This window comes from Vigna unguiculata, chromosome 11 (genome assembly GCF_004118075.2).
Source record: "Vigna unguiculata cultivar IT97K-499-35 chromosome 11, ASM411807v1, whole genome shotgun sequence".
NCBI classification, from domain to species: Eukaryota; Viridiplantae; Streptophyta; class Magnoliopsida; order Fabales; family Fabaceae; genus Vigna; species Vigna unguiculata.
The window spans coordinates 33,343,114-33,353,962 of record NC_040289.1 but is presented as its reverse complement, the minus strand read 5'-3'; the positions used below and the strand labels follow the sequence as shown (position 1 = coordinate 33,353,962).

General features: G+C 34.6%; 1 protein-coding gene across 1 annotated transcript; it reads right to left on the bottom strand.

The window, feature by feature from the left end:
- Positions 1-545: 545 nt before the first annotated feature.
- LOC114169671 (protein transport protein Sec24-like At3g07100) lies at positions 546-10,195 on the bottom strand. Its single transcript, XM_028054929.1, has 14 exons — positions 9,729-10,195; positions 9,559-9,624; positions 8,737-8,790; positions 8,475-8,647; positions 8,170-8,356; positions 7,908-8,053; positions 7,680-7,834; positions 7,149-7,230; positions 6,947-7,062; positions 4,064-4,162; positions 2,515-2,638; positions 1,992-2,269; positions 1,118-1,332; positions 546-1,035 (listed from the first exon to the last, which is right to left on the bottom strand). The coding sequence occupies exons 1-14, from the start codon at positions 10,057-10,059 to the stop codon at positions 824-826; spliced, it is 2,238 nt and encodes a 745-aa protein (XP_027910730.1). The 5' UTR covers positions 10,060-10,195; the 3' UTR covers positions 546-823.
- Between the last annotated feature and the right edge of the window lie 654 nt (positions 10,196-10,849).

The following is a 10,849-nucleotide window of genomic DNA, read 5'->3' as shown; positions in this document are numbered from 1 at the left end:
TTTATATTTAATCCATAACAATACAGGGTTACAAATTTCATAACGTCTACTTCACTATTGCTATTACCTTATCTGAAATTCAAAAATCATGTTTGAGATCAACTATTCTACCAAACAAGAATGAAAACTGTTATAACATCCCCTCTCATGCAGTAATATTTTTCAAACAATCAAAAAAATATTTCTTACATAAATTAAAAGTTAGTATAAAGTAGCGAAAAAGGAAGGGTTTCGAAATAAAGACGTACTAGAATATCCTATTAGTTTATTTGCTAGACATTTGTGCTGGTGATTATCAAAATCGTGTAACATTAAAAAACAAACAAAATTACTGAATAATTATGCACAAATAAATTGTCACCTCGAATATAAGTTGCAAAAGACAATCAATTTGTCTGCGAACTAGTCTGAAAGAACGACTCGCAGAGATTGAATTCTCGACACATAACTTTGTCATCCAAATTCCAACACGTTAGGTCATTAATATAATCAATTAATTTCTCTACTTACTTAAATCTAGAAAATCAGTTAGTGCCAATAAAGACTAACATCAGCGCTAACTCTACTTTATTTTTTTGCTGAATCAGCGTTAACTCCATACACAAAGAAGAAAGGGTGTTACAAATGAAAAGATAGTATTATAATGTACATTAACTAGCACTTCAAAAAAGGGTATAAATGATAACAACAAGGATAACCAACCACCTACTTGATTCCATGGTTGGTTCTTAACGAACTAGAACCCATCCTTACAAAATGGAAGCACCTACAATGTATATAACTCCTGTATCTATAGGTAGAAAGTGAACTCCAAAGGGATTCCCTATTTCACGAACTCCAAAACTTTTTGTGTAACATCTTCTAGGAAAGAAACAAAACCCATTACACTGGTTAGACCACTTCCATCAACATCCTGCTCTTCGATCAGAAAGTTCTCAAAAATTGACGCATCGTCCTGCCCTCCTCGAATAAAAAGGAGTTTGGGAGTGATGCATCTATCTTGCTTCAATTTGTTGATTGTAGTCCTTAACAAACCTGACAGGGTATTTTTTGCATACAATTTAAGCAGAAAAACGGTATATTTAATGCAATCAGAAGATACAAAAAGAAGACTTACAATCATGGGGTGGAGGAAAAGGAATTGTCCTGTCTGCAGTCGAAGAGTAAAACACAATAAGAATTGTGAATGCATCAAGGAAAAATATCGGACTGCCGCTGGTAATCAGGGCGGCGCGACTTAATGAATGACGAGGATATGCTTGTTTATCCGGTGTAGCATATGATGTCAACACAGGATACACAGCACGATGAAGAGAACTGGGTTCCAACATGCTGCAAAACAAATGAAAATGAACACAATCAATTCTTGAAAATATAAATTCAAAGCTAGAAATACAATACAGACCACGTTGTTGAAGCTTGAAATGTTTATTAATCACTTACCCAACCAACCTCCCAATTCTCATTGCCTTATCCTTCATTGAAGGTACTAAGTGTTGCACGGTCAGTTTTTTGTGAAAAGTATTCTAATTTCGCCCATCCTAAGTTCATAGCTTAACCTAGGAAACAGATTCTACACCTGTTGATTTATTGGGCATGATACGTTACAAACAGGGAAAACAACCAGATATAACTTTTGTTTATGTCAAATACACATTCGCTTGCTTCTAAAATCCATGTTGCATATGATTCGAAGTCCTATGTGCTTTCTTGTAACAAAATGTAACCGGACTAAAAGATTTGCCATATTATTTTTCTTTATTAAATGCTACTACATTACTTTTAATGCTAAGGCTCGGGCAATGTTAGCAATTCTAAAATATATTGCCCATTATTTATGGAAAAAATCTTGGCTTCAAATTCATTAAGCTTTACCCGGTCAAAAATAATTCATAAAGCTTTACTTTATTCTGTTTAATTCCTTTGACAGGACACCGATGGCATGGTTATGCAAAGTACAAATAGCACAAATAAACATGAGGTGTAATTACCTGAAAAGGCATTGAAGATATATGCGATAGTCAGGATGAACCCCTTCTTCATGGAAGCGGAGAAGAGGATTCCGAAGGAGAGCAAAAATTAGGCGTGGTAGGGGCTGCAATTGAGGACATTGAGACAATGCAACATCAATCTGAGATCTTAAGGAACTTCCATTGCTATACTGAATAAGCTTATATGCATCGTTGTACTGAGCTGTGAGGATCACTAGCCATTCTTGAAGCAAAATTCTACCCTCCCTAACTCCTTCCTCCAAAGAGGCTAATATAACCTGCAGAGTAGAGTATACTAATAAAAAAAAGTTGAAGAAACACAATAGATTAAAAAAAAAGGGTCAAAGGTAAGACATTAATATTATTGTGGTCCTTTCGTAACAACAGTAGGAAGATTTAAAAAACTAAAAAACCAAAAAAAAAAGTGAGCAAGCATACCGCATATAGAATTAAGTTTGAAGAATGGGATCGAAAACAAACATCAATCCAAATGGCAAAGTTATAGGTTGATTTCATAATTCACCTTGTGAACCAGCAGAGATAGAACAACTTCAGGATCACAGCTATCATAAAGTTCATGAATGTTCTGAGCAACACCAAATTGCAATGTTCGGATCCTTAGCCGACGCTGAAGGGAATGCTTGGTTCTGTATCAATAGTCAGCACAACAAACTAAGCCCCAAAATCCTTCATTCCATAATTAAGTAATTTTTGGATATTAGAAGGAAATAATAATTTTAAGTAAAATCATCGAGAAAACAAGGGACTCAGGATTATATCCATTAAAAGTTCCAACAGTGAAATACAAACTATTCCAAAAAGCAGTTGTTACAGAACAAAACAAACCCAAACCATATTTTTAAAATGCAGAACAAGTGTAACTATTGCAAAATTGAGCATTAGAAGTTACTTCATGATCACATAAAGTTATCAGATTAGCAACAGTAATTTTAAGACCGAAACACTGATACTCTTTACTCCAGTTATAAATTTCCTTATGCACCAATGCAGCCTCTAGAGATATCACATAATGATAGAGATCACTATGGAGCAAGTCCTAAGCAAAGAGTACCAGGCAGAAGGAAAGAAATATAATTCACTTAAATATAATTCATTTAAAGATATCACATATTGACATATTGTACGAGTGTTGTACATGTGTCAATATGTCTGATACGTGTCTGGCACAGGGACACTCCATTGAAGAGGTGTGTTTGAAATGAGCTGACGCATTGGTTCAAACTTGCTTTTCTCAAAGAGGATGTGAAAACCATCATACACATGCTCACGTTCACCTTTTTATTGATAAATTATAATTTTGTTCACATTAAACAAAACAAGCAAACTCCCATCCTAGTCTGACATTGTAAGCATCAATCACACAAGTCCCTAACTTCACAAAATATTTACTTTAGTCCCTAGCTTTGTCAAAAATATCATTCATTGTGTAATGCTTTTCCACTAGTTTTGCACCAAAAGATTTAAAGAGAATATCATTTGTAAAATTAGTGAATAAATTGAGAATTTTGTAAAATAACTACCAAAGCAACTGATGCTTAAAAGTTACAAATTACAATTTTGGAGACTAAAGTGAGGATGTATTCTCAATAAAACCAAGAAATAATGAAAAATGTTTCGTGACTGGTAAAACCAACAGATAATGCCACTTATACTAGATGACAAAAAAAAGTGGTACAAAACTCCATCAATAATTTCTGTTCCGCTATTAGAGATGCTAGACATCAGGACACATGTTCCATGCACTAATTGTCTTGGAATATTTTAGAAACCAGCATGGATATAGTCTTGGAATTTGAAATCAGATAATAAACAGAAACTCCAGTGGCACAAGAAAAGCCAGGGTCAAAGAACAAGCTATCAAATTTGGAAGAGACATACTTTGTGTGTGCCCATTCATGAAAAATAGATAAAACTAAATAAAATATAATCAACCTGTTTAAACGAATGAATTGGACTTCACCTGCCATAGAAAATATTCAAAACATCCATACATACATCAACAACAGAAGAACATGAGTACAATCAATGTAATGTTCTGCTTATTACCATACCTATTTGTAGAAACCCCTCCTGAATTAGAAAGTTCCTGAGGAGGAACTACAACTGAGTACTGAAATGCAATCTGAATTGTAGGAACATCTGCTTTAGTTCTGCCAAAACGAAGTAGCAGTAAACCATAATCAGATTATCAGAACAGGAAATGTATCGAACAAAAGGCACAGCTACCTTGTGACAGAAATAATATCAAGTTATAGAAGCTATTTTATATAATATAAAAATTAATTCTGCTACTCTTAATTTCAAAAATTATGTTTTGCATTCATACTCAAACTAACAACAATATATATTTATACTGTCTAAACTAAACCCCGTAATCAAAGATGAAGAGTTCCTTTGGTATGTAGAGAAAAGCTTATTTAGATATTTGAGGAATTCACCGTAGTCCTAGGCCAAATATCAGGAGGTTTAGTCTTTTCCTCCTTCTGCCTTTTGCATGCCTGTCATACTCTAGGATTTCTTTGTTTAAGAGAAAACTAAAGTAAATCTCTTTGCACAGTGGTACTTCAATTTGTGTCATGTTTAGGATGAAGTATCCAATCTATGAAACACTAATACTTTAGGATGATAATAATTTATAATTTTTTTATTTTGAAAATGCCTAACAAATGTGATTTTAATTTGAATCCGCACAATTGCAATTATATATTATTATGTTTTAAGAATTTTTATACAATTTAAATGTACATTTATCACGAATTGTATCATGTTATTTTCAAAAAGAGCATATCATTGCATTCAATACATGTACCATATCCTTGCATCATATAACCTTATTAACAATTTAATTTTGTCATTCTGATTGTTGGAATTATGGGATACTAGGTGTAGAAAGAGGAAAAGATAAAATATAATGAAATTCTGAATTGGTATCAAGTGAGATGTATTGCAATGTGTAGCCGTTTTAAAACCTAAAGTACTAGAGACATTAATCCTATATGATAATCTAAGTTATGGTAATATGAAAAATCAAACATATAATTTAGAGTTGAGTCAGTGGAATAAAGGGATCAAAAAGATTCTCTGAGATATAAGCGGCCAAGAGCATATCTCATGGAACGCAGAGGCAAGTTGATGTCTCTAGCAAAGTCAAGAGACCAAATCGACTTTCAGTAAAGCTGAGAAACCAAGCTGAGTTCTATGAGAAAGCCACAGGCGAGGCTCATGTTTAGGAAAGTTGTGCGGTGAAACTGATGTCACTATGTTGCGTAGCATGATTTGAGCCAAATTGTAAAATTGAGTCAAGGAAGTCACAGGTTTGTTGAGATATCACATCACGTCAAATAGAAATAATGTTAAATTTTAATATATAAGTGAGTATAAATCTCACATTACAAATTAATTTTACAAGGTTGAATGAGGCTGAAATCCACTTTCTAAGATGGTATCAAAGTATATTCTAGTAATATTTATTGATTATATTATGTCACCCTCCATCAGACAACTCACAAATATCTAGTATCTTGCTCGATATGTCCAATCCGGCATGAGGAGTGCATTGGAGATCACATACTGACTAGAGATATGATCAAATTATAGTATATAAGTACAAATCTCACCTTATACGTCAAAAAGTATTACAAACATATCGGTAAAAGCTGCACAACAAAAGCTAAGATGGAGAAAGAGGAGATTGGAAGAAAGAACCTCAGCCAGAAGAAGGCTCAATTCTTCAGAAGAAATATATATAGCAGAAGGGAGAGAAACATAAAAAGATGACAAAAGGTTGATTCAACACGAGATGATTAATTTGAAGCATGAATTAGGAAATTAAAGCACAAATCCAAATTTTAGGAAGCTTGGCAATGAAGTAGTGGCAAGGTGTGTCATAGTAGACTTATGGGATTTTACCATTTAGGAGAAGAGGCAGACAGAGAGATGAAACAGAATGAAATAATAAATGATATTAATTTAAATGTATTATATAGTGTTGATATGTTTGATATATTCATAAACCCTGAACTACTAATCCTTATTTCTAATCGGAACTAATTAATGGAGTAAATTATGATAAGGAAATATAGTAATTAAAAAGGAAACTAAGTATAGAAGATCTGGTAGGCAGCTTGTGTGCGGGGTGAAAGGACGAGAACCTGCTGGCATCGATACCGCCTTTCTTTAGGGACTGACTTCTTCATTAGCTGTCATCACTCTATGGGCTAGCCCGCTTGAGCGAGTTCCTCACGATTGCTCCTTGTGATGCAGGGGACCCATTATTTTTAGGGTACTACATAAACGCTCAAAAACGGCGTATAGTAGTACCTTCGTTTTCTATTTTTGCTTCTATGTTAGTTTTGAATATTTTTTGCATATTCTAATAGAGATAATATTAATATTTCTGTTTGATAGAGTACGAAGAGCAATTTATTTTCCACCAGTAAGAACTATGTAATTCAAGTTCAGCACTTCAACACATGAAGAGTTAAAGCAGCAGCAGACGATTAATTAAGCATTTGCCAACAAGATACCCTAGGAATTTAGATCACAAGGAATGAAAATCACAATTGTCTGGCAAAAGCAGCATGGATTAATATAAAGATGATTTCAACTGCCTAGATAAGATTGTGTTTGATATGTTATAAATTACTTCTCCAGAACTCCAATCACCAAAAACTGGAGTTAAAGCTTATGCACAAAGAATGAAGAGTTTCCATGTTTACAATAAACAAGACGACAAATGACAGACATGGCAATTGGTGGAGTAAGTAATGAAGTAGAAGGGATATGTCATGATAAAAAGTATCAAATCTAAATAATACAAGTATAAGGCTTAACATGACACTTGCATCTTAATTCACTTCACTTAAATAAACACATTAAAAATGCATAAGCATTAAAGCTTGAAAGCCCTGGTTGTAAACAGTAGCAGTTTATACCTTGAAAATCCAATGTTGTTCTCAAATACAAAGTCGTAAGCATATGTAGCATAAGAATCACAGCATATGATGTGTTGAACATTTTCATACTGTGGATCTGGAAAGAAGTGACCATACTGCAATAAAATAACAAATTATTCTATATACTACAATAAGTACATGCAAAATTGTGAATTAAAAATCCATTCCAAACAACACATACAGAATTGCCAGGTTTGAATTCAGTTGAGGTTCTTAGTCGCAGGACACAACCAAAAGCATATGGTCGACTCAGCATTCGATACCTGCAAAAAGGAAAGATCACCATAGTCACCCATTCTGATATATGTGAAAGTGTGTACACAAATATTGATAGGTAAGGTGCTATTGCTAACACTTGTAATTTCAACTACATTTGGATTCAGTTACCAAATTATATTTAATGCTTATCACTTAAATTAAGTGATTAATAAAACAATATGTGGTAAATTCAATTGCAATTGATTAGTTTAAGTAATAAGAAGCTAAACAAAATAATAAGCATTACTTTGATATGGTTAACATAAAACATATGTGGCTAATTTAAATCTGATGAGATTAAGGAGAAAAGTGGTACATAATACCAACTCAAGTTGAGATTGTATTGAGACGCAGTCACACAACCAATCAGCAAATACCGAACAACTATCTCTTACTGATCTATATTTACTGGTGAAGCAAGTCTTGGCATATTATGTAAACACACAAGACTTACATGTCCTGTGGCAATGTTGAATCCTCAGTACTTGTGTACAAAAATAAGGAACCCCCACTTTCAATACTCAGAAACTTTAGGGATGCCAAATCAGTGTACTCATTTGTTACAGCAAATATGTCAACACATACACCTGCTTGAACAGCAACAGCAGCCTGTAATACATATGTCAATTCTTCTATTTCTAAAAAATGGGAGACAGGAGAAACAATAACACAAGTTAAATACCAGATCTTTATAGAAGGGTGTCTGCTCTGGGAGTAAAGCACGATCAGCATCCTCTCCTTTGCTTGCATATTGCTCACCATATCGTCTTGTGTCCAATTGTCCAGCTCCATAATCAGGGGGACCAGACAAGAAGGCAAAGACTCTAGCTGCAGTTCTCAGCAGAAACAATATCTTAAAGTTTTTTAAATATAGAAGATTAACCATTAAAGAATCACACTAACAAAAGTCATAAAGGGCAAGTTTTGTATTTGTCCATTCAAACCTAAAGCAAAAGTATTCCCATATTCAGATCCAAGGTAATTGCAGAGAGCCTCCATTGCCATCCCAAAACCACGTCCACCTATCAGCACACCATCCAGTCCTTGACCTGCTGCCGTGGTTCTCTCCCATGAAGTTGTTGGTCTAAGTGTTTCAAGTGCAGATGCAATGCGGTCCTTACAAGTGTCCACCTTCCATTAAAAATACAGAATTTAGATATGACACATTTTTCCATATACTGTGAACTCTGTTCTTCAACATGAAAACTCATTTCTGAAATATTAAAAACAATGCTTATGATGAACATACAGGAGCCAGAAACTGTAACAAAGGCATGACATCTTCCAGCTCAATAGGCAAGGTTTCCTCTGCATCAGGAGGGATGAAAACATTTTTCACAACAGGTATTGGACCTTGAACATCATACAATCCTAGTTTGTGGCTGAAGGTAGCAAGCCCAAAAAGTGAACCAGGAGCAAGAGCTGAAATAGAACTCAAAACGAAAAAAATAAGAGCAACATCCAAAATATCGCCCTTGTGCAGGAAATAAATAGTTAGGTCAATATAATACCTTCCAGAGCAGCCAGCAGTGCACTTTTGGTAAGTTCTAGAAACTCCTCAGAAGCTGCAGTACAACCAAAAACATTTTTCTCGATCACAAAAATGACAATGATAAGGAAGACACATCTGTATATTTAGGAAATCAATGACGTTTTGAAGAAGACAAATGAAGGAAACAAATGACAGAGTAGAATAACAAACATGCAAACCAGGCACATCTATCTTCACCTTAATCATTGCATCCTTCTATACAGATTCAAAAGGACCACAAATAGGCAGAAATGGGTAAAATGACTTAATAGGAGAAAAAGTATCAAAACCAAAGGTATTAACACAGCCTTCATAACAGTTCCGAATCCTATATCAGTCTATCATGTAGCAATCATGGCCAGTACAACTTAAAAAATATGGCCACATAATGTAATAATCATTCACCCATATCCAGACACAAAATTCTGTGTTTCGAATCTGCGTCTCATTCCCCAGTCTGTTAAGATAAAATTAGTACAGAAAAAAAAAATTACCGACGGTCTCAAGTCTTAAATAAGGGGAAATTTGATAATATTAAAACCATATGGAAACTAGACATATAAAAGTTATGATCGCCATAAGCAACATAGCCCACAGAATTATAAATAAAATGCCACACTGCTCTCTCACACAAAAAATTATTAGGCAGGAACCAGGTCCTAATCAGAGAACCCAACGCAAAAACTCACAATCAGCAGCATACCACGAACTCCTAATCAATTACCTCACCGAACCATCCAATTGTCAAAATCAAGTTCCAATTATCACAATTAGCACATCAATAAGCAATGAGAAGCCTTACAGGACAAGTCAACAGCAGCAACATATACCGGACACGCCTGCATTGCCGCTTCCTCTGCCGATTCCTCTGCAACAATTCCAATTCAAAACATTCAAATCTGAAAACAATGCACAAGAGCAATCCAATTCAACAGCGAGGAAACAAAATCGATAGGTAAATTCGATAATTACGCGTAGGCAATTCGAGATCTACGAAGGAGGACATCATCTCGGCGGATGACTGAGGGCGAGAGTAGCGGTCGATGGCGTCAGAGGAGAGGCCGTTGAGGTTGCCGCAGAGGGAGCAGGACCAGGCCCACTGCTCGAGCTCGCAGTAGGTGTTGAAGTAGGCCCAGCAATTCTCGCAGCGCGGCAAAAGGTCTCCTCCGGAACCGTACGACGGAGCGCGATTGTTCTCGTCGGCGGCGGCGAAAGGCGTGACGGTGACTCCCCAGAGAAGGCCGGAGGCCTCGCGCGCGTCCGTATCCATCGGGAAACGCGACACTGTGGCCCGCACCGCCATGTTTCTTCTTTCTTCCTCGCCGCGACCCTGTTTGCGTTCTGTTGTGTTCTGAGATCAGTGTGTGGAGACCGAGTTAGACTCGTTCCCGCACTTGTCTCACGATTTTGGTTTGCTCTTCTATTTTTCTCAGGTGTGCTTTGAATTTTAACACTAAACTACTTAAATTTATAAAATGCAGAATAAATATGAAAAAAACAGTGAATAATAATTCCCTAAATGTATATACAATACTAAATTAAGTTAAAAAATTATTTTTAAATAAGATCATTCATTTGTTAAACATATTTTAGTAATCATTGTGAGAGAAGCTTAATAATGCATTCATATTTTTAATGGTTTTAGTTTTACTTTATAATTAATCTTTTAAATCCAAAATAAATTTCATTTTTCTTCTGTTTACATTTTTACGTAATTATAGTGCAGTCTTAAACATAATATTTAATTTTATGAGTAACACCATAAATTATTTTACTAATTAAAATAGTATGGATTAAGTATTAAACGTAAACAAACTAATAAGTATATACTGTAATATAATATAATATGTATTTGTATTTTTTCATTTTAAATTATAATTTAAGATTTTGATATATATAAAATATCCATAAATCACAATACTTAAGTTACACTTACTCACAATAATTCTTAAGAGTATTATTATTGCTAATATCTCTTATATGCATTATCTCTCATAACCTATAATATACGATCATGAAACCACCACAACCAAAAAGTAAGAGTAAGTGAAATTTTATAGGCTCACACATCTATCAACACATAAAATTTAAAA

Bases quoted from the DNA above. Each gene is read 5' to 3' on its own strand.
- LOC114169671 (XM_028054929.1), bottom strand. From the start codon at position 10,059: ATGGCGGTGCGGGCCACAGTGTCGCGTTTCCCGATGGATACGGACGCG. The intron at 8,648-8,736 runs GTATTATATTGA...GTTCTATTTCAG, and splicing joins ACTGCTGGCTGCTCTGGAAG to CTCTTGCTCCTGGTTCACTT. The intron at 2,270-2,514 runs GTGAATTATGAA...TCTACTCTGCAG, and splicing joins TATCTCTGCTGGTTCACAAG to GTTATATTAGCCTCTTTGGA.